The sequence below is a fragment of the Phalacrocorax aristotelis genome, chromosome 9 (genome assembly GCF_949628215.1).
Source record: "Phalacrocorax aristotelis chromosome 9, bGulAri2.1, whole genome shotgun sequence".
In the NCBI taxonomy this organism is placed as follows: Eukaryota; Metazoa; Chordata; class Aves; order Suliformes; family Phalacrocoracidae; genus Phalacrocorax; species Phalacrocorax aristotelis.
This window is the reverse complement of record NC_134284.1, coordinates 13,718,926-13,743,210: the sequence shown is the minus strand read 5'-3', so window position 1 is coordinate 13,743,210 and position 24,285 is coordinate 13,718,926. Positions and strand designations below refer to the sequence as shown.

Below are 24,285 nucleotides of genomic sequence, written 5' to 3'. Positions count from 1 at the left end.
TGCAGGTAGAAAGCTGAGCATTAAAAAAAAAAAAAGCTCCTTTAGCCACGTGTGCTGGTTTCAGCTGGGATAGAGCTAATTTTCTTCTTTGTAGCTAGTATGGGGCTGTGTTTTGGATTTGTGCTAAAAAAACTGTTGATAATACAGGGATATTTAGTTACTGCTGAGCAGGGCTTACGCAGAGTCAAGGACTTTTCTGCCTCTCACCCCACCCCACCAGGGAGGAGGCTGGGGGTGCACAAGAGGCCAGGAGGGGACACAGCCGGGACAGCTGACCCCAACTGACCAAAGAGATATCCCAGACCATATGGCATCATGCTCACTATATAAAGCTGGGGGAGGAAGGGGGAATGGGGAGGATGTTCAGAGTGATGGTGTTTGGTCTTCCCAAGTAACTGTTATGCTTGATGGAGCCCTGCTTTCCTGGAGATGGCTGAACACCTGCCTGCCCATGGGAAGAAGTGAATGAATTCCTTGTTTTGCTTTGCTTGTGCATGTGGCTTTCGCTGTACCTGTTAAATCATCTTTGCCTCAACCCATGAGTTTTCTCACTTTTACCCTTCCAATTCTCTCCTGATCCCATTGTGGTGGGAGTCAGCAAGCGGCTGCATGGTGCTTGGTTGCCAGCTGGGGTTAAACCATGACACCATGTCTTTTGTCAATTTGCATATCTCCATCTAGTTTTTCTAAAAACGAGAAGCAGGAGAATGAGAGCCTGAAAAACTGTGCTTGGTACCTAAAAGGGGACAAACTGCTCCTTCCTTCCTTCTCCAAGCTAAGGTTTGGTCACTGCTCAGGTGCTAGAATACTGTCCTCACCTTCTCTCTTCTCTATGGTATGCTGCCTTCTCATGTGCCACCTTTGTAATAGCATCAGTAAGGGATGAAACAAAAACTATCAACAAAGACAGATATTCAAGGGAACACTGGTTTTAGTTCTCTTCTTCACACAGGACCAGGTGAACAGGTTGGAATCTGTCCAGCCTCTTGCAGTACCAACAATGTTGTCAGAAGCAGCAGCAGCAGAAGCAGTTGTGGTCCTCCTTGAAGTTAGCCCTAGCAGCCTGATTGCACTCTGCCAGGCTCAGTACCCTTTCCCAGAGTTTCTCAGAGTGCTCTGCAGCTGTTGATAAAGTGTGACCACATCTGCTCTGAGCCTGTTTGCCAGGAGGAAGGAAGGTTTGGGGTCACTTCCACAGTGCCAAAGTCATAGGCCCAGATCCTCAAAAATATTTAAGCTCCTAAAAACAAGTAAGGAATTAAAATATCAGGGGGCTCTGGGTCCTAATGAGGATGCAGTTATATTGGTATTCAGTGTTTTTGCTGATAGAGCTGATAGTGCTTGGAAAAGTTCTGCTCAAAAAAGAGTCCTATTCTGCTGACATAAGCTGCCTGCACACAAGGAGGGCTTCACTGGTACAACTCTGCTGCTACAGCGATATCACACGCATTTACATGTAAATTAGAGCTTTGTTTGTACCGCACAGATGCAGCCTTTCACTTCATCCTGGATGGGGAGGGGAGAGGGAGGGTAATGGTCTCACTACTCTCATTTTATGAACTAAGAAAGCAAGGCACAAGCAAAACGAACTCATTGGCTCAATATCATCCAACATGGGTGGCAGAAAAGGCAGAGACCCTGGTCATAAGTTACAGTAACAGGACTTTCTTCACTGCTAGAGACAGGAAGACAAATGAGTGAGTCATTAAATAGAAGCCCTATCATGTCAACTATGCAAAGTAAAATCCCTGATGTGTTTGAGATGGAAGGGCTAGTAATGAATGCACTAGGTGACCCTGAACCTAGGGCTTTCAGGCCTGGTTAGATGCAGGAAGGACTGTCAGAAAGTAACTGAACCTCAGACCTAAAGGAAGTTTCTACTACGCTGCTTCACCACTCGCCGACCTGAGTGGCAATAGGCATAACTGACAACGTATGTCCATGGAGGGCATACATGAAAGCTGAGGCAGTATGGGTGATTAACAACCTATCACAGGAACCAAATATGAGATCAGAAGCTACCGAGATTGCATGGCTTCCAACCACTGCTGCCTGAGTAAATATGCACTGAATGCACTTCCGTTCTGCCAATACTCCTGTATCTTGACCACATACTCTGCCAGGCCATATTTCCATTTACAAAAGGCAACATAAGCCGAGAATGACAAAATAACTGATCCCATCTCAGCCATTGATCCCAAACCTGCCTCTCCTGCTCTACTAAACCACATATCCGACACAAATACAAGGTGAATTGCATGGTAGGACCAAACACATGGGTTTTGCTAGGAAAGTTTTAACCCTTATCAGCTTCTCTCAGTGGCAAGTACAAGGATTCCTGAAGCTACAGCCTTTGTTGGTCCCACAGTGCCAGTAAGTGACATGAGAAGACACATCACCACACAGTTCCACTGTGAAGGCATAAAGAAAGATTCAAAACTACAGCTCCTGAAAAAGCAGGTGTTGCCATGGGTTGGGTGAAACTTAGTAAAAGTAGGTGGGTGCTACTGCTGGCCTTAAGTTAGCTGTAAGATACAGTCTAGCTCCATTGCAGAGAAACAGCTATCTCCATTCCAAAACACTACCGAAGTTGTTGCCCAAAGGAGAGGCAAACATCCAGAAATTTGAACTGGGGGGAGGAATGGGGATGGACAGGGACAAGACTTTCTGAGTACTGTGTTGCACAGGAGTCCTGGCGACAGGGGACATGAGGAAAGCAGATAAAGCATAGAGAAGAAGGCTCCAAACAAAGCTCGGACAATCTTGGTAGTCAGCCCTGACTGAAATCTAGAGAAAAATAGCCCTTTGTTACTGGCTGGAAGAAGGCTGGAGCCATGAGCAAGGAAATAGTGTCCTGATGCTTGATTCTCTCACTTAAACACACTTAAAAAAAAAATTGTAAATACAGTCATCTACTTCCCTCCTAACTGAAGGATTAAACTTTTGGTTAGCTGTATATACCAAAAGGCGTAACAACTGCAGGGGCTTAAGTCAGTCTGTCACAAATCCCATCTGTCACACTGCATTCCCTCCCGTGCCCTGCTCTGCTGGCCAGCACCGTGATCCTACACACATCATCCCACCCCCTCTTACATCTCTGTTTCCTTGTGGCTCACCAAGATCCGTATTAATACACATCTTTCAGACCCTGGTATATACTCTCAGGCCTCTTGCACCTCCGATCACAAACCTCCTGTCCTGACTCCCTTCCTATTTCACCACAGAAACATTATGCAAGCCTGGCTGGTTTCTCCAGGCAAATACACTGAACAGCAAACAGTTCAGCATGTTTATAAATTCTGGTCCAAATCAGTGTCCAGAGATAGTTTCAGTCAAGGCTTCACTGGAAAAAAGAGGGGAAAATAGTCTGAACAGAGTCTTTTTAGCATTGTATAGTTTTAGAGTTTAAGTTATTTCCAGAATAATATTATTCTCTGAGCCAGTGAAACAGCAGCTCTGGTGAGCCTAGAACTGCAGGGTTCACAGCAGAAAGCGTTACAGACAGGGAGGGTCTCTCTGGGGCAGAAACACAATTCCAAAGAAGGGAAATGAAGTTGGTGAAGGGTCTAGAGAACAAGTCTTATGAGGAGCAGCTGAGGGAATTGGGGTTGTTTAGTCTGGAGAAGAGGAGGCTGAGGGGAGACCTTATCGCTCTCTACAACTATCTGAAAGGAGGTTGTAGCGAGGCGGGGGTTTGTCTCTTCTCCCTAGTAACAACTGATAGGACAAGAGGAAATGGCCTCAAGCTGCACCAGGGGAAGTTTAGGTTGGATATTGGAAAAAACTTATTCCCCAAAAGGGTTGTCAAGCCTTGGAACAGGCTGCCCAGGGAAGTGGTTGAGTCTCCATCCCTGGAGGTATTTAAAAGAAGGGTAGACGTGGTGCTTGAGGATATGGTTTAATGGTGTACTCGGCAGTGATAGGTTAGTGATTGGACACGATGATCTTAAGGGTGTTTTCCAACCTTAACGATTCTATGATTCTAAAATTCTCAGCTCAGCTAAATTTAAACCATCCAACTCCATTGTTTAGAAAGACATACCTGCCTCCTCCTCTTGCATCCACCAGAAGGAAGCAAGCTGTGGGCATTCATGGTTTACCTACTTATCAAGATATGCTGAGGACAAATGATGATCGTTCCTACACCAGGCTAGCCAACCTTCCAAGCATCTCTCCCTCCTATGAGCTACACCAAGGCCTCTCCAGCTTTCCATGAAGTTTAGCTAGGGGCTTGACAAATTCTCCTGGGGCACCCTCTTAGCTACCTGCTCTCTTCAAGGGCTATGTGGTCCCCAAAGATCTTCTGCTAATTCTTCTCCTGTGCCTCAGGCAGGCATTCTGCCATTCAGACCCAAGCTAAAAAAACAGGTTCTCTGCTCCCCTGGAGTCATTTCCTAGCACAGTTCCTGCAGTTTCAGTGCTAAGTTGCTGTAACTGTGAGAGAAAAACAGGAAGCAGAAACAATACCCACCTCACATCACTGCATTGCTCTGCCCAAACTGCAGCCTTTTCAATTACATCTTTGGCACTCATTTTGAGCTTACTTTGCCTGGAGACTGAAGATGAAGAAGAGGAAAGGCACCTGAAGAATGTAGACTGTGCCCTCTCAGAGCAGCCTGCCTGCTATTAACTGCCTTGAATGCAATGGCTGGGCCGCTACTTATTCTGTCTCTGCATTGCAAGTACAAAAGTCAAAGGCTTAGGTTTATTTCTGACTACAGCCGCCTTGAGACTTTCCATCAAGACTCCCTGCATAGCTGGCATCATTCACACACCCACTTTTTTCTCAGTTATCAACTATCTCCTTTCTCAATGGAAATTCTTCCCCTCAGTCACATCTCAGTGATGAGTTCTGATTCTCTCTTATCAGTGCAGAAAGCCCTTGTTCTCTGTTCAGGATGCTGGAGTGGAAAATTTCTTCTCCACGCTTCTCCGTCCCAGTGGTTATCCAATTGTTCCTTCCTGAGTTTGCCCTTCTGCTGTCTCCAAACTTCACAACTCTACTCTGTGATCCCCAAACCTACAGATAGTTAGAAACAGTACCCACTGACTCCTGTCGGTGATGTCAGCGCTCTGGTGATACGAGCCTGCTGCACAGCAACCCCTGCCCATCTGACTTGTTATTTATTGTCCACTCTTCCTTTTGACTCATTAAATTTTTTGATACAGACCTTTGCTTCATTCAGTTGGCTGAGTAAGGCTGTTTGCTCTGCCAGCTCACAGGAATAGTATCCCTGAGACGTAAAAGGAAACTTAAAACTGGAATTTGCTGTTCTGAGTTTATTTGGCTGCTCTGTTTTGCAACTGCATAGTTGAGAGGCACAAGCTGCAGCCACCTGTGTGCACAGGTGTCTTGTGTGTCACAGAGCTATATCAGCACTGCCCGCAGGCGTGACTCCAGGAGCTCTGCCCTGGGATTGCACCCCCGTGCTGGGACTTGTCTCCATTGATATTGTGGACTTTTGTCACTGCAGCCCCAGCGTGAGCGTGGCCTTCCCTGCACTGTGCCAGAAGGGGCCAGATGCCTCTTAAGCCCCACGCTAAGGGCAGGGTGGGTCCTGGCAACACGATGAGGTCGCACGTGCAGGGGAGCACTGCAGCTGCTGTGTGGGGCTGCCCAGTCCTGTACAACTTAACTGGTGGGTCCCTCAGTGTTTTTTCTTCCTGTGTTTCCTAAGCCAAAACTGGAAGTACTGCATTGTAATGGTTCGTGCTAGCTGGGTTTAAGGACAGCTGAAGTAACCAGTCTGCAGGTACCTACATGTGGAAGGGTTTGGGCTCTAATTGAATAGATAACATGGCAGTGAGGTCCAGTGCCTGGCAGGTGAAGCAGTTTATCCTCTCTAGAAGTAAGGCATCAGGAGATGAAACTCCTCCATATGCAGGTGGGCAGGGAGTGGAGGGTGCTGCCCCACACATACCCTGTGAGTGTGGGCTGGTGGACCATCTGCACCCCATGGCACAAACCGGTCAGAATAATTCAATGTGTTCTGTTCAAAGGGAGAGAAGAGGGGAAGAAAATGCCAACAGCGAAAAATCCTACAAAAAAAGTTGTACAGCATATGGTCCCCTAGTACACTTCTCTCTCACTTGCTCACTCCTTCTCTGTTTTCAGTATATCTGTTAATTTCCTCATAGATCACTTAAACTCTGCAAAAGCCCTCCCCTCATTATCCAGAAAAAGCTCAGCAGCAAGAGGGGTCGCTGTACCTCTCCCCCACCAGCACCCCTAACTACACCTACACTGGAACAAGTCCGCTCCACCCAAATGCTGAACAGGGGCGTTTGCTGCTTCAATCACTAGGTCCTTCCTAGCAGCACCTGTCTCCCCCATGCTCCTGTCCCACAACACGAGAGAGGGGACACGGCCCATCCCATCTTAGCTGATGGCTCTGTCTCACCACATACCGAAACCAGGTGAAGAAAGAATGTTTCTCAGGCAAGTCCATACCTGCTTTAGTGCCAGTCAGGATATGGGAGCGGCCACAGACAATAAGAAAAGGAACAAGGTCTCACACCCAGCCCACGCTTGTTACCCCAAGCCTGTGTTTGTACCCCTATGTTATAAAAAGCCTTCTTGTCCAAAGGTGACCAAGAGACATGAAGCATACTGGATGCATGCTGCTGCCTACAGATAGGCTGAAACAGGGCTCGAAGCTCTCCCAAATCTTCTCAAGGGAAGAAAAATGACTCTTTCACAGCTTTGTTAGGAAATACATGTTCATATCAAATTTGCTATGACATCCGTGACTCCAAGATGTGACTATAATACAGCAAAATAACTATGAACAGTAGCAAATCAGGAAGAAAAGGATGAGACCATTACCTCAAATCAATCTGCTTAAACCTGTTAACTTTCCATTATGTTAACTGAGATTTGTCTGATGGTTTTTTAAGTTACATTCTAAGAAACACCCCAGCCCTTCCCTCTCAATCACACTGGAGAAATCAAAGGTCATATTTTCTCACCTCTTCAGTATGTGATTAAACACGTTAGGCTGTTTCCTTTCTACCAATTAGCCCTCCTGCAGCTCTGAAACCTCTGGATGCCTTCCCCTTCCCTCACCAACATGTATACAAGTTGTATAATAGCACACAAATAGAGATGCTTCATGGTTTGCAGAGCACCTTTCCTCTGGTGTCTGTGTGACATCAGGTAACTCAAACTTTACTAAGGTTGGCAACACCCACCCCTGAACTAAACACAGCATTTTGTTTACCTGGTTTTTGAATGAAGTACATATTTCCAAACCCTGTCAGAAAACACCCATGTTCATTGCCAAATATATGATTGTTTTTAAACACAGCCGCAGGCAGAGTTAATTGACCGGCAACCTAAGCCATTGGGGATTCTAGCTCAGCAAGGCAGCCAAGCACACACCTATCTTTAAACACAAATTTAAATCCTATTGGCTTAAGAGGTGCCTAGAACTTGTCTGCAGGGTTTCCTATCAGGTCCTTTGTTACCCAGGTGGACTTGAGCCAAGGCACACCTCTCCCAGGCCGATCCTAGTCAGGAAAGGTCATCATAGTAATTAAGTCTGACCTCCTAAAGAGCAGTTCAGAGACTGTCACCCAGGAGTTCTGCAGTCAGACCGGCGATGGGTTACGTTATCTGTCACACAGCCCCTCACGCCCCCGCCCGAGGCCTGCACGTCCCGGGCAACCCCCGGGGCTTGGAGGAACCGCTCCGCTCCTCAACCCTCTCCGTTCGGAGCGACGAGGGCAGGCGAGGGGCCTCCGGCTGCCTGCCTCACCCCTCTCCTCTCCCCGCTCCAGCGGTCGGGGCGCCCCGAGGAAGCGGCCGGTGACAGGAGCCGCCGCAGCCCGCGGGGCGGTTCCCCCTTCGCCTCAGGGAGCGCCGCTGCGGGCGCACCGCGGCCCTCCCGAAAAGCTAGGAGGGGACGGGCGGGGCGGGACTGGGGCGGGGCCGCCTCACCCACCGCGACCTCACACCGTCCCCCACGAGCCCGCCCTGGTGCCCGGCCATTGGCTGCAGCCTCAGCCACCGCCCTACCTTCCCCTCCTGTCATTGGACTTCTCTCATGCCCCTCTCTCCATCTCGCGCTGTGATTGGCTAGCTCAAGCATCTTTGCTCCCGGTTCCATCTCTGCCGAGTGATTCGACAAGTTCGCCTTCCGGCTCCACCTCCTTCCGAACCTTCTGCTTTGCGATTGGGCAAGACCCCTCCTTCCCCTCCCTCCCCTCCCGTCCGATTGGCATGCGGGGCTCTCATTGGGCCCCGCCCCCTGGGCCCCTGCTCCGCCAGCCTCGCGCGCGCGCGCTGGTGCGTCATTGCGGAGCCCGTCCCCGATCGTGACGTCTCTGCCGGCGATTGGAGGAAGCGGCCGGTGGCGCTTCCGGTGCGGCGCGGCCGGGCGGGGGCGGCGGAGCGGCGCGGAGCGGCGCGGAGCGGGGCTGGCGGGATGGAGCGGCCCGAGCGGGCTGCGGCGGCGCTGGGTGCGCAGCCCCGCGCCAACGGCTGCAGCGGCGCCGCTCACGGCGCCCTCCGCAACGGCTACGTGCGCGGCCTGCCCGCGCCCGACACCCAGGTGTGCGCCCGCACGGGCGGGGCGGAGTGGGGCCGAGCGGGACCGAGCGGGGCCGGGGTGGTGGTGGTCGCCCCTTCCGCCTCGGGGACTCCGCTGGTAGGCAGGGCTTGTGGGGCCGCTCCCGGCGCTCCGCTCTGGGTGAGCGGCACTTCGGGGCGCTGCCGCCTTCCTCCGGGGAGCCTGACGTGCGGCTGTTGGGGACCGCGGCAAAACTTGCCCGACGGCGGGGCTCGGGGGGGTGGCGGTGTGTGTGTCCGTGTGTGTCCCCCGGCCCTCGCCTGGGGAGCGCAGCGCCCCGGCGGCCTGCGCCCCATGGGTCTTCCTTGGCCAGGCCGGTAACTTTACGTGTAACCGGCGTCATTGCTATACCTTGACTGCGAGGCTTTTGGTAGCAGCAGAGCCTTAAACTTAAACCTCCCGGTAACGTAATAGGTCTGTGCTTTTGAAAAAAAAAGATTTTAGCAGTTCTTGACTGCTGTCTTGTTGTTGCAGATGCGATGCACGGGGCTATGGGTGCAGGTGGCCTTGACGAGGGGCTTCCCTCTACCGAAGAGTTAAAGGTCGATACAGCGCTTCCCATCTAGCTGTATCAATGCCCTGCGATGCGAGCATATATTTGTACTTTCAGACTTCCAGTTGTTTCTCTGCAAAACACTAAACTGTGTTATAGTGTAAGGTACTTAATTGTTCTCATGAAGACAATCCCAGCAGCGTGGAATAGGTCATGTTTCTTTGGATGCCTAAAGCTGCTTGAGAAAAACCTTCCTCCGCTGTCATCCCTCCTGTTGCTTCTTGTTTTCACACCTGTGCTGCCCCTTCTGTTTTTCCATTGTAGGGTTGGGCAGTCATTCTGTGAACCAGATTTAGAACTGATGCAGGATAAAATTAAACTTTATTTCCCCAAGGTAACTCTAACCCAGGACACTTAATGTATTTCTTTCACTGGATGGACAGTCATAGATTTGCCCTGGCTCTTGGGAGGTGATAACATAGTACTGGGAGTGAACAAATGGAAGAGGAGGGTACAGTACTGCTTAGTTTAGCAGCAGTGTCAGCTTGTACTTGTTTCGGGAGCTATGGCACTGGTGGTCTTGTCTTGCAAACACCAAGCGCTGCCAACTGTAAAACTGTAGGTGTAAATCTTTGTGCTAAGACCAAGCGTGGTGGTGGTGAGTGCTCTTCAGTGAGTGTTTTCTTTTCCCGCCGTCTGTGCTTTTTAAAGAAGGTCTGAATACAGTTTTGTTCTTCTGCTTCAGATGAACAGAAAAGTGGGGTAAGGAAGCTTTTTCCTCAAGGATTTTGTTCAGCTGTGTCTGGGAAACATGGGAGACGCATGGGAATGTAAAAGCCATCAATGTCAAACTGAGGAAGCTAAAAAAACTTGCCGTTTTATGTGACATTCTGTTCAGTTAGTAGCTTGTGTGTGATACTATGCTCAAATACATCTTGGAAGCCTGAGGTGTTTGAGATAATTATTTGTAAAGGGGGGGAAGGCTTATTGGAGAAGTAGTCATGAGAAATCTTTGCGAAAAGCCAAAGTATAGAGGCATTGTCAGAGGATGTACGAAGAGTATGAGAAAGTTTTGTATCTTTTTGGCAGCTGCTTGCCATAATTCATAATTAGGAGTCTTGAATTTTTTTCTCCATAACCTTATGTGGTCCAGAGTGCTAACTTTCAAAATGAGGGTCTAAATGTTAGAAGCTGACTGGAATAAGTGACTGTTTAGAGGTACTAGCCATGTACAGCTTTCTCAAATAGCATCAGTGATGGAGTGTAGAGCTGCCAAAGATAGAGTCACTAATGTCTCACAGATTTGGCTACTTGGTTGGCCTTTTGGCTTTTGTATTTTGATTGTAGGGCCTTTACACAGAAGGGAAACATGTTAATGCTTACTGTGTGTTGAATATATTTCTGTGTAGGTATATATCTATAGTAAGTACATAACCGCATACAACACTTGCAAATCTGAAGTGATCTGTGGAATGCAGAGTAACCAGGTACCAAAAAGGAGTCAGCCTACACGTGACAGTGCAATTCCTACTTAGCAGAAAAAAAAAGAAAAATAAGGATGAGGGAGAAAAAGGATGCTTTTGCAAGAAAGCCTATGACAGGTTCCTTGAGAGAAGTAAGAGGCAAGAAGAGATTTAGATAAAATCAATACATTGATGAGACGAGGGGGGTGAAGGAAAGCCATTGGTATAAAAAAGTGTTGCAGTCATTGGCAGTTTATCTGGAAAGCCTGGAGACTGTGAGAGGAGAGCTTAGAGACAGGGTAGTACATCACTGTGCCCTCCTGGAGCACGTGATAGTGCCAGAAAGGTTTACCCATTTTTAACGACGTGAAAAAAGGACTGCCCCTACCAAGGACATCTCTGCTGTGGTTACCTGAGTAAGTTTTGGGTTTTTTTTGTTGGGTTTTCTTTTTTTACCCTAAAAAAAAAATGTTCAGTTTCAAGGGTATTATCCTGATGACACAGATTTCAGGCTTTCCTTACAACTCCCTCTACAGAGAGAGACTGGTATTAAACATCGTGTAGGCTCTTTACTGTTATTCCAGCATGAGCAGAAGAGTGTGAAATTGTTCACCTTAATTTTTAAATAGGTTGTATTACTTTGTCTCCTGCTGGGATCTGAACTGCTAATCCTTTCCCTTGGTAAGAGGAGAGGGAAACTTTCTAAGACTATGCAGTAACTGACTTTGGCTACCTTGGAGGTTAATAAAATATTATCAGTGGCTAGGAAAGTAATCATTTGAAGTTAGGGTTTCAGCATATTAAAAAAACCATTCTGTTGAAGTACTAAGATAAATAACAGCTCTTTTGCTTTCCTGGGAAGTCCTGTGTTCAAATTACTTTGATTCTGCTACCAGTTAATCTGTTTAGAGATTCAAGTTCAGTGAATGCAACGATCTCGCTATAAGCACCTTAATTAAAAGAGGTTGAAGAACCATCTAGCACTGAAAAATTGTGGGATATGGGAGAAAAGTAACTAACTTATTTCTGATTGTGTACAGTTAAGGGAGTGCATGGTTAGGAAGAATAGTAATCTATGGAAGGGTTCAAAACTGATTTAATGCTTCAGTGTAATATTGCACTGTATAAGATGAAAGCCTGACATCTCAAAGGGTATTGTCATGACGTGAGGAGGAAATGAACACAGCCAGGGGAAAGAAAGCAAATATAAATAAAGGATCAGTGAAGTTACCTCTTCAAGTTGTGCATGATTCTGCTTTTTATGTCCTTCTGGTCTGTTGGAGAGAGTTGTTAAGTAAGTTCAGTAGAAAAATGGTATTCAGGATCTGTCAAGACACTTGTGGGAGTAATAAAGAGTGCAAGGAAAATTGCTTTTTCTTTCTGCAATGCAATTTTAAAACTGGAATGTATTTCTCCATTGGATTGTTTTACTCTGAAGCAAATGGCTAATGGTTTTCTAATACTGCATATGAAAAAAATTTCCTTGCTTAAATATGTCCCAATCTCCCTATTTTAATGGGACACAGTGCTCTCATTTTCCATGATAACTTATTGGAATCTACCTACTATTGTGAACAGATTTTTTTTAGTAACGTGTTTTTTGGGCTCCTTAATCATGCTTCTTACTTTAAGAATGGTTCTGTTATGCTTGTAGAAGTTGAAGAAGAAATAATCTCAAACTAGAAAAATAATTGGAATATAAGTTTTAGATACAAAGTTCTTAATTTCTGTTGTGCAGGGTATTGCCAAGTCAGTTGGATAGGAGCTGGAATGATATAAACAAATTTAATTTCCTTGATGTTTCTAGAAGGTCTTCAAATGCTGTATTATAGCAATCTCCAGATAGCTTATCGCATACCTGCTTTTGTAAACAAGGTCTCATACTACTTCCTCAGAAAGACAAGGAATAATTTGGTTGAAGAGAGTGGAAAGACTGGGGTATTGGCATTCCTTTAAAACTGTCACAAGTCCTGAATTCTTACAGCTGTTAAAATCAGCAGCGTAGGTATTTTTTTGTCTGAAAGCTTTGGTGGTGTACATGCTAAAAACCGCTTGTGCAGTCCTGTGATTTGTGTGGGGTTTTTTTTTAGAGAGAGCAGTCATACTTCTTGTAGGCTCATCTCCTGAGATGCTTCAGGATGCAGGGGAGCAATAGATTAATCTTGATTTTTGTAGATGCTTGTGCTGCAATTCAGGTTAGTGTAACCTCTTTGGGAGAGCACACTTACAAAGATGAGTGAAATGAATACGGAAAGTTTTTCTTGTTACAGTGAGTTAGTGGTAGCAGCAATGTGAATAAGCCCTTGTTTCAGATGAAGTTTAGGATAAGATGAAGACATTAAAAAACTGTCCTGTCCACTGGTATAAAAAGGAATATGGGTACAGAACTGTGGGGATTTTTCACATCTGTGTGCAAATTTGAAATGCAAATACTTCTGATAAAATGAAAATAAAAAATTGATCCTATAGAACTAAATCGCATTAACTTATTCACAAAGAATTGACTATTCCCTCTTACTCAGCATTTGTGAGACTGTATCTTGTGTACTGTGTCTGGTTTTGAGCTCCCCAGGAAGATGGTGACATAGCCATGTGAATCTGTGAACCCAGTGGAGGGCCCCTAAGAAGCAGAAGAGGCTGGAGCACATGGGGTATGAGGAAAGGCTGAGCGCGCTGGATTTGCTCAACCTTAGGAGGAGAAGGCTTAACTAGCTGGCTGGAGAATAGAGAGAAGATAGAGCCAGTCTCTTGGAAGTGTGTGGCATTAGGATGAGACACAACAGATGTAATTTGGAAGACTGGGAAATTTTGGTTACATATAAGGAAAATATTTTTTCCGTGAGAGTGGTAAAATAGTGAAAGAGGTTGTGAAACCTCCATCCTTGGAGATGTTCAAGACTAGATTGGACGTGGCCCTTGGCAACCTGCTGTAATTAGACCTGCTTTGAGCCAGGAGTTGGACAGGATGACCACTGAAGGTTCCTTCCAACCTTGGTTATTCCATGGTTACAGAGATAAACTAATGGATTGCAGGAGGGTTTGCCCAGGTTTAGACGTTAGCGTTTAATCCTTGAACCCCTGTAAAGATGTTCGCCTTAGGGCTTGTAGCATGTACTCCGAGGCTTACACCAGACCTGAGGAAAAAAATTACTTTCTGCCTCTTGCTTGGCTTTTTGATTGACTGCATTTATTGTGTCAGTTAACATAAAATTGAAGTGAGTAGAAAATTGGCTGATCTAGAAAAGACTCTAGTCTCCTTCAGATATTTTAATTGACAAATCTCTGTTTCTGAAAAAGTGTACCTGTGCATGAGGATACTTTCCTAATACCACATTCAATTATAAAAGACCATAAGCCTTTGTGGAAGGAATAGCTACACAACATTTTACTTGGCTAAATGAATATTTGAGGCCATCATATTAGATTAGTAGAGGTAGTGCCAGTGTTGTACTTCTTGAGAACTTGTGTGTCTGTACTGGTATGAAAACAAACACCCACGGTAGCTGTTGATGTGACTGGCTTCTCTTAGATTTGACTATGTGCTACTGAGAACTCAGTTTGGCTGAACAGTTAAAATCTTTGAACTATATTGGGACTGCCAGTTCAAATTTAGCTGGTGATAAGCTTTAAATGCTATAATAAATTGTTATAAATGTATGCAAGTTCAGTTTTTGTTATTGTAACTACTTAAGTGATATGTCATGTTGTATTTTCCTGTCTTAATCATACAACAGAAACGTTGTTCTCCTAAATGTCATCCTTTCAATTTTTTGGAAAAAAAAGCTTTATCGTAATTATCTACTGAATTCGGTTTCTCTAGGAGGAACATAAAAAATTGGCTCAGCATCAGTAAGGTTTAAATTTTTTTTTTTTTTGCCTTCATTAAGAAATCACACCTAGAAAAAGAATGCTTTTTAACTGAAAAGCATAGTCTGGAAGAATACTTACTGTTGAGAAAGGAGTTGAAAAGTTTAGGAAATAGTGGTATTTAATGTTTGTAAAAATAAGTGAGAGTGAATTCTAAAGTATGTTAGGAACGCTTTCAGAGGTATCTGAGAGCCCAGAGATTGACTTGTTAGTGAACCACTACAGACTTATGCTGTCTTTGGAAATCTCTACTGTAAGACACAGTTAGTGATTAAGCTTGCAGTTAAGGAATTCTCTGTCAAAATGCTGTATACTTAAACTCTACTGAACATACTAGATAAAGGAACATATTAGGTTTAATTTAAGGTAAACTGTCAGAAAAAAGTATATTCTTGTAGGAATCAAATTGTCAGCCATATGTAGCGAGCAAAAAATTTCAAACTTAATCATTCATTTGCTAAAGGGGGAAAAAAACCAACCCAAACAACACTTAAACTTTATGAAGATTTATACTGTTTGTGTGGATGTGGCAAGTACATCTTAACAAAGGAATGCCAAATTTTTTGGGAGTAACTTCTTGCAAATCAAAATGTTTGATAATACCTGCCAACAGGAACAAATATTTAATTAGCAATACACTCGAGTGTTAGTCTGTTTTGTAAAACAAGTTTCTGTCCTCTGTTTTTCTGTTGGGTTTTTTGGGTATGGTTTTGGTTAGTTGGGTGGTTTTTTTTTGAAAGCTTAAAATGTGATTCAAATCAGTTCATTCTAATTTTGATAGTAAATACTTAGTCTTTTTACCCATGCAACAGTCTGAGATTTGAAGTTCAAGAACAAAGCAGTGCAATGAAAAGGCTGAAGGTGACAATAAAATTACCACAGAATACCATAACGGCTTAGAGCAGCTGCCACTGTGGAGTTCACACTTACTGCTGTAGTTTCTGTACTGCTGATTCCCTTGATCCTTTATGATAAATGTGACCGCCTTTGAGAGTGGAGGCACATCCTAGAGCATTTTATTCCCTATAGTTGGCAGGAATCTTTGACAAAAAAGCAAGCAACTAATGGAAGCTGCCTGCCATGTTATTTTTATTAATTATTATTTATAGGTTTATTAATTATTATTTATATGTCAATATATAACTATTATTAGCTGCAAAGCTGCTAGTAAAATTTCTGCAGTATGTGCGGTGTGTGGCAACAGGAAGCTACTAAATTTTAATTAGAATTTAGTGAAGTTGTGTTCCAGCATAAATAATTCTTTTAAGGGGTTTACATAAAGTCTGCCAGGTTCATCTGACTTTGTTCTTCCTGGCAGCATGAAATGAAACAGCCTCTGTTAAAGAGTGTTAGGGGTTTGCTGGGGTAGCAGCATAACCAGTTATCACATAACTTCTCTCTTATTTTGTGCTCTGTGTGTTGCACTTGTAGCATCTTCTCTCCTTAAAGTGTATGCCTGTGTGCTGGTTTTGGCTGGGAGAGGGTTAGTTTTCTTTCTAGTGTCTGGTATAGTGCTGTGTTTTGGATTTAGGATGAGAATAATGTCGATAACACAGGGTTGTTTTAGTTACTGCTGAGCAGGGCTTACGCAGAGTCAAGGCCTTTTCTGCCTCTCACCCCACCCCACCAGCGAGGAGCTGGGTGTGCACAAGAAGCCGGGAGGGGACACAGCGGGGACAGCTGACCCCAACTGACCAGAGGGATGTTCTATACCGTGTGACATCATGCTCAGTATATAAACTAGGGGAAAAGCTGGCTGGGCATCAGTCAGTGGGTGGTGAGCAATTGCACTGTCAGTCACTTGTTTTGTATATTCCCTTATCATTATAATTTTCCCTTTCTTTTCTGTCCTATTAAATTGTCTCTATCTCAACCCACAAGTTTTCCCTTTTTTTTTTTTCAATTCTTTCCCCCTTCCCACTGTGGGGCAGTGAGTGAACGGCTGTGTGGTGTTCAGATGCCTGCTGGGTTAAACCACAACAGCCTGCCATGCAAGGTATGTACCCAGATCCCTGCGATAAATCCTGTGCGTTGTCTGCAAATGTTCCCATGTTTAATCATGGCTTTTGTCTTGTCACAAAACTTTTCCTTCTCTAATGCTTTTGATAGTTGTGTGTTACCCTTCAGTCTGAGAGCGCTTGGCTTCTTGTGCGCTCCTTTGCATCTACTAATTTCTACCATGCTGGTTTTGTTTAGGATGAGTTCTTATCCAAGTTGTCTGCTGACACAGGTATAGCAAATATACTGAAAATCCTTTTTCCTATTGGTTTTGAGAAATAAGTTTTTAATGAAAAGAAAGTCAGGTTCAGAATAATGCCAGTCTCATACGTGACCTTTTGGATGGTGGCAGTGAAAGCATAATTAACGCTAAAATCTGCATCTGTTTGCTGGTTTCATTTTGCCTTCGTTGTAGATCCATGGCAGGGTGAGGTACGATGGTCCTTCTCTGAAGATCCTACTGTCCAAATTTAGAAAATGGAAAATGGTTAAAGGAACTAGTAAAAGCAAGTTTACTGCTAACTGCTGTTTATGAATTGTAGTTTTTCTAATGCTCTGATAAAGGAGTTGTGATCACATCTAGTAGGACAGTGGAGGTTGTAATCAACAAAGCATGCAATTGGATACATTCTACTGTGAATTTATGCTCAGTGGGGTGCTACTTTTATGTAGATGACACTAGCGGGATGACCTGTAATCATGCTAAGGTAACTGCAAAAGTGGTATTATGTGAAATGTTTTCCATATATGTCATTAAAGAATTTGAATAACTTGGGCTAGGCAGAAATATCTTTTCTGTCTGTGGGGCTGAAGTCTTGTTCTCATGGTACCTGACCTTAAGGCACTGCAAGATCTTGATGCTATCTATAGGCCAACATGGTGTTTAAAGCATAACTTTGTGCAATGGTTGGGTAGGAGCATCAGGGTAGGTGTGCTTGTGCTGCACGTGCGTACATCCACAATTCCGTCCTCTGCCTGTACTAGGCATGCTATCACGCTAGTTACGATGCTTCTAATTTGCAGGCTGAACTAAATCTGAAGTCAGTTTTGTAACGTAACATGTTGTGAATTGGAACCATTTGTTACCAGGTTGGGGAGATGATCATAATCAGACTCTGTGATGTTTTCTTCTTAGACCAATACTGTCCTTTCTAGCTGTAGCTGTATGGTGTTGTTGCTCAGTAACCATTAACAGTACTGTTTATCATTTGTTTCCCCAAGAGCTTGGCCCAACAAAGGCATTACCTGTGGCTGATTCAGGATGCCATCTCTTTGCTGCCTTCTGTAACCAGCTGGGTGGTGCTCTCTGATTTTTCTCCTGCAGTTGAGTTTCTTAATGTGATGGTGCTCTTCTGTGTACGTGCGGTCTAGGCAGTACAGGAAAGAGGGATGTAGGCGAGTATACACCTGCTTTTTTGAACCACATGCTTAGGTGAACCCTGACTTTTCTTTGTAGTCTCCATTTAGATATGCAGTATGTTCTAATTCAAAGGTCATGACTCACTTTCATAGAATCATAGAATAGTTTGGGTTGGAAGGGACCTTTAAAGGTCATCTAGTCCTACCCCCCTGCAGTGAGCAGGGACATCTTCAACTACATGAGGCTGCTCAGAGCCCTGTCCAGCCAAACCTTGAATGGGGTGTCTACCACGGCTCTGGCCAACCTGTGCCAGTGTTTCACCACCCTCACCGTAAAAATTTCTTCCTTATATCTGGTCTAAATCTACCTTCATTTAGTTTAAAACCATTACCCCTTGTCCTATCGCTACAGGCCCTACTACAAATTCAGTCCCCATCTTTCTTACAAGCCCCCTTTAATTACTGAAAGGCTGCAATAAGGTCTCCCTGGAGCCTTCTCTTCTCCAGGCTGAACTGCTCCAACTCTCTCAGCCTGTCCTCGTAGGAGAGGTGCTCCAGCCCTCGGATCATTTTTGTGGCCCTGCTCTGGACCTGCTCCAACAGGTTCATGTCTTTCCTCTACTGAGGACCCCAGAGCTGGATGCAGTACTGCAGGTGGGGTCTCATGAGAGTGGAGGGGCAGAATCACCTCCCTTGACTTGCTGCCCACGCTTCTTTTGATGCAGCCCAGGATACGGTTGGCCTCCTGGGCTGTGAGCACACATTATTGTCTCATGTCCAGCTTTCAATCCACCAGTACCCCCAAGTCCTTCTCCACAGGGCTGCTCTCAACCCCTTCATCCCCCAGCCTGTATTGATACTGGGGATTGCCCTGACCCAGGTGCAGGACCTTGCACTTGGCCTTGTTGAACCTTACGAGGTTCTCACAGGTCCCCTTCTCAAGCCTGTCCAGGTCCTTCTGGATGGCATCTTTGTTATCGTAAGACTTGTTGAAACTATAAAAGTCTTAATCTTGCATGCTTGCGTGCCCCCCTTCCCCCCCAAAAAAGTGCCCCCCTCCGTCCGCCCCGTCTGCCCCCCCCCCCCCCCCCCCCCCAAAAAAAAAAAAAAGAGGAAATTAATCACTAAACTGTAGCCACCTTCTGTCTTGGTCTCTGGAACTGAACGTGCTGCTCTTTGGCAGCAGTGCTCTTTGGCAGCAGGCTTGGAGGTCACAGCATGTAAGCCTTCATTTGAAGGCTAATGTGCAGACTCATAAGGCATTCTTGGAAAAATGAATAGCCTTGTATCCAAAATGTGGCTATGAATATCTCCTTTGTAGGCAATTCTAGACTGTATTTATAGTCATTGTATGCTTCCTGAAAAGTCTGTAATTGCATTCGGAGTACTTCTTTAATGTTTAATTCAGATAGGATAACATGGAAGCTTCTCAGTTTACATGGTAGCTGACATGAGAGTGTAAGGATGTATAAGCATATTGGTAGAAGAACACTGGGAGGTGAAATGGATTGGAATATGTGTTGAATCAATACAGGTATTCCCAAAAGGGCATTTCTCACTGAAATGTTGGTTTTGACCTTGTGGAATAACTTGTTTACTTTTAGCATTTGTCACAAGCAGAGGCATGTCTAAAGACCAGGAAAAAATTGTTATGCTTTTATTCTGATTAAAATTTGATATAGCTTTGGGTTTGTTGGTGTGGTTTGGTTTGGGTTTGGGGTTTTTTTTCAGAAGCTATTTTTTGGGATTAGGTAACCTCAAATCCATGACCTTAGGATATAGCCTTTCATCTCTGCCAGATGACCTTCTAGTTACCTAGGAAGGGCATTAAAATCTTTGATGTGATCTGTGTTTATTAGATGCTAGGTAATTTGCAAAGTAGCCTTTACCAGTTTTCTGTCACTTATCCAGAAATCAGCTACTAGTAGGCAGCCACAGGTAGCAGGTCTGTCGTGTGCCCGCTCCTGAAAACCTGCTATTCACAGCCTGGTCTGTCAGCATGAGGACTCCCGAGGGAAGTGGTTGATTCAGCCACGTTGGATACCTTTAAGAGTCATCTGGATGGGGTGCTGGGCCATCATGTCTAGACTGTGCTCTTCCTAGAAAGGTTGGACTAGATGATCCCTGAGGTCCCTTCCAACCTGCGATTCTGTGAAAATGCAACTTTAATTCATCAAGCTTTGAAATTGTAGTAATTGGAGCTTTGGTGCATGATCTTTCTCAGATCTGAATGCAATAAAATTCTATGGTTTTATTAACTGGAGCCATAGTGATACAGTTAAGCAATCTTGAGAGTAATAAAGAAGAGAAAGCTTTCATGGTTTTTGCTCTGCAGCGTTGGCTCACCAAGTCTGTTGATTGTCATGGTGCTGCTGCCCCTCCTCTCTCCTCAACAGCTGCTGGTTCTTGTTTGCTGAGATCTATTGAATGAGTTTGTGGAGCGGTGCTATAAAGACTATTAAGGTCTAATAAAACCTTCTGCAGACCATTGTATTTCCAAGCTGGATCAGTTAAGTGTTGGAGGGACGCTGTGCTGAAAATCAGATTAGCCTTAGTTGTGCAAGTCAGAGGGTGATGGAGATGGCTCAAAGTGGGATTGAGTGGGGCAGGGTCAGCTTCTTTGACTGGCACCGTTCTGAAGAAAACAGTGTATGAACCTGTGGCCTGCATTAAAGCTTTAAATTGCTGAGCTTTAAATCTGAGCTGCAATGTGGTAAGCAAATGTTCCTACGCCTGTTCCAAAGCATGGTAATTTTCTATCTTAAACCACCACTGTATGCAGTATGTTTTTAAAACTACTTCAGTGCTGCTGCTGAAAGAGAAGTTCCTGTGTCTTTGCTGGTTTGTTTCTGCACTTGCACCCGTCCTAAAGTCCCCACAACTATGGTGACCAAATCAAGGATGTGCTCTGGTTAAAACTTTGTTCTGGATGTCTGTGTTGGCAAAAGGGAAGAGGTAGAATTGATTATCAGGAGGAAGGTGCTGGTGCGGTTTATATAAACTCAGTGGCTGCATAGCTATAGCATAGTTGTATCCTAAGAGCAGATCCTTGCTTCTGAAAAATTATTTTCAAGATATTAATGCCAGGCTTGAAATACAAACTTGCTCCAGCACCTGCAATGGTCAGGTGTTACTTTCCAAATAATGCGGTGTCTGGTGAGGCCAGCAAGTATGTGTCTTTAGTGGTTCATCAGCTGTTACAAAGGTTAGTACAACATCGGCTTCCTTTCCCATATGATAGTATGAGTGCCAGAGGGGAATAGCTGGTTTTGTCCTGTCTGCTGGTTCCCACCCCCATCAATTGTTTTCTGTTGTCCTTTTTTGATGTATTTAGGATTGAACTCTTTCCTAGGTGTTGATGTTTCTTTGATTAGAATATTCTTTTTAAATAAATTTCTTATTATATCTGGCTAGAAGTTGCAATTTGAGTACAGTCCAGGGAAATTTGAGCAGCACCCTAGATACATCATTGTCCTAGCCCTCTTTCAGTGTCGTGTTGCTATTAATACAGGCATTTATGGAAAGATGTTATCTTAGTTTCCTTCTTGTCTTCTAGTTGCTCCTGTACACATCTGGCAACATCCTTCATAATATATTTGGATACCAGAGAGCTGCAGAATTGTATGCCAATCTTAGTCTGTTTAGATTACCTAATAGGTTGTAGTTTCCCGAAGCCTAGAAGTACTGGCAAAAATAAATCTGTTCTGCAAGGAGTAAGACTTGTCGTCTTTGATGCTACAGATGGGGATTTATGTCTTGGAGGGTGTTCTTTCACATGAAGCTATTCTATTATAGGGTAGCTATTCTGTAACTTTTCGCAATACGGATAGCGATTTGCATCTAATGGCTGGTTTTCTATGTTTTGGTACATTGACTTTTGAGATCCGATCTTTAACTTAATTCTTTGAGCAAGTAGTCCAGTTAAAACCATGATGTTTTTATCCCCAGTGTTATGTTGAGTGAGCACTTGATTTGCAGCTGTGAAGTTTTTCTGTAATGGTCACAAATATTATGTATTCCAGTAATTGTACTTGAGATGGACATGCACATGTATTATCCAACTAGTCAAGCTGTTATCTTCAGGAGATGGTATGTAAGCAGTAAAATGACTTTTAGTACGGATTTTATGCAGAAAGCCTTGCTTTGTTCCATGTGCTGACATATATGCAATGTTGAGACTGTGTATACAATGGCTTTTTTGTCTGTGGTGTCATGTCCACCTCATGGATGAGTACAGTGTTTACGTCAGCATCTTTAGGCTAATGGCTATGGAGACACATAAATTATGCTTGTTTTGTTACAGTAATGTAGGCTTCCAAAGTTGAGTCTATTTTGATATTTTCCAGTTACTTCTTCGGTTCTCATAATCCTGAGAATACATTGTTGAGGTTAATAAAACTCTTTGTTTCTGGTTTTTTTATTTTCCCCCTGTAGTGAGCCTGGAAAGCGTCACTGCTCTGTTATTTGTGCCTGACTAGTTCTTGGTGAAGGGGGAAGGCCGTTTTTTCATTTTGGTTGGCCTGGACGTAAGCAATGCTCTCTATGTAGCTTTGCAAGCTGGCGCACTTTAATGAGAAGTTAGATTAAACTGCGCTACATTGGTAACTGTGACTTTGGTTATATCAACAGCTTAGCAGCATTGAATATGGAGACTGACAGTATGTATCAGTAATGGTTGACCATAGTTGGAAGTATTTTGAGCTGGGGCGGGGGGGATGCAGATCTTATAGCTGATAGGAGGGCCAGGGACTACTCTAAAATGCCTGTCTGTCATTTCTTGGATGAATATCTCACAACTGCCTCTCTTTAAATTTTTACTGTAGATAAATCATATTGTGCACAATGGAGGATTATACAAAAGGCCTTTCAATGAAGCTTTTGAAGAAACACCAATGCTGGTTGCTGTGCTGACCTACGTAGGCTATGGTGTTCTCACTCTCTTTGGATATCTGCGAGATTTCATGCGGCAGTGGAAGATTGAGAAGTGTCAAAATGCAACAGAAAGAGAAGAACAAAAGGTAACCACTGGGAAGTAATGGTCAGTGAGAAATGATGCGGCTGAAGCTGTAGCTTGAGTATTTCTTTAGGGAGTGTGTTGTTCAAAGTTTTCTGCTGTATTCCTTGACTTCTGAATGCCCCATATATTATGCTAGTACTGCTGTGATGTTAAACAAAAAAAGGTTTCTTAGTTGGCTTTTTTTGGTGGAGCAGTTCCCTCATTTGGTTCACTGCAAAGCTGCATCAACAGTTATATCAATGCGATGATAGATGCCCCAGCTGCAGAAACAAGGGTCTGGGGGAGACAGACTGCATATGCTATCATCAGCAGCTACAGAAATGCTTATCAAAGGATCTGGTTTGAGTTTGACAGCAGTGGGAGGCTTTCTGATGCTGCTCTGGTGGCTGCGTTTTGATTTGGAAGCATGCTATTAATTCTCTTTAGCCTAAACAGTTGCAAAGAAAAGCGTGTGGATGAGAACAAGAGTACAAGCTGGATGACACTAAATTCATCTGGAGTCCAGAACAGTAGCAGGTTAGCTGGTGGGTAATCTGAGGTACTGACTCCTGACTCACTGGTAGCGATTAAAAGAATTAATTCATAATAAGACCTATTCACAAAAGCTTCTGTTACCAGGTGAAAACTCTTGCCTGCTTCAGCAATTAGTCTGGAATAGATAATCCTAATTTTAAGTAGTTGTAAAATATTTTCAGGCCTGTGTTCTCCATAGGAATTACTGTTAAGAAGGCTACTGTTGAAACTTGCAGTTCGCAAGCTATTTCCTGCTAACTCTTAGTGTGAGCCCTCTTAGCAGTGTGAATACCAGTGAGCTTTGCTCCAGAGGTGGAGTGAATTGGCTTATTCTTGCTGATCAGGGTTCTGTTTTTTCTCAACTGCTTTGGCGAACCAGTCTGGCTTGTAAAACTTTAAGGGAGTTTGTTTTCCAGTTCTTGGTTTCTGGTTCTCTGTGCAGCCACACAAGCAGTTGGCTAGCAGAAAATAGAGGGGGAGGGAAGGACATCTCACTAATGCAAACAAATCATTAAAAGGGTGGAAGGGGGAAGAAAAAAAAAAAAAGGCAGGCTTCTTTGGAAGCTTTTTTTGGAGGCAGTACTGGAGTAGAATAAAGTGCGTGTCATCTTACGGTAGGTTAGCTAAGATGCAGTAAACTAACCAATGCCTAAAATTACTTCAGCGGTAGAATTAAGCTGATTCATAGCAAGGCACTTAATTCCAAAATAGAAACATTTTCATAGGAATTTAATGAGTAATAGATATTTCATGTTGGTTAAACATGCAGAAGTTTGAATTTATGCTATTTCCAAAACCGTCTTCTGCAATCTGGAAGTAAAAATCTTGGATCCCTTTTAACAGTTATAATATCCAAATAAGGGTTGCTGGCTAAATCTCAACTTGAAACTTGATATGTTCATGAATGTTACTTGAGCTGCTCTGGTTTGTCACCTGAGAAGATGACACCCTTGTATTTTTCTGTGTATAAACTAGAAGTTGATACAGAAGAGAACAGTCAAACAG

The 24,285-nt window shown here is 44.1% G+C and overlaps 1 protein-coding gene across 4 annotated transcripts in view; it reads left to right on the top strand.

The window, feature by feature from the left end:
- Window positions 1–8,338: 8,338 nt before the first annotated feature.
- The window catches only part of SPTLC2 (serine palmitoyltransferase long chain base subunit 2), an 87,812-nt gene continuing 71,865 nt past the window's right edge, over window positions 8,339–24,285 (top strand). For 3 of the 4 annotated variants that reach the window (XR_012662307.1, XR_012662306.1, XM_075103618.1), the window contains exons 1-2: window positions 8,339–8,552; window positions 22,574–22,768. Coding sequence is in view for 2 of the 4 variants with exons in the window: in XM_075103618.1 (XP_074959719.1) it covers window positions 8,427–8,552; window positions 22,574–22,768 (321 nt within the window). In the remaining 2 variants the exon portion in view is untranslated. The remainder of the gene's footprint in view (window positions 8,553–22,573; window positions 22,769–24,285) is intronic. The other variant, XM_075103620.1, reaches the window with a different exon arrangement.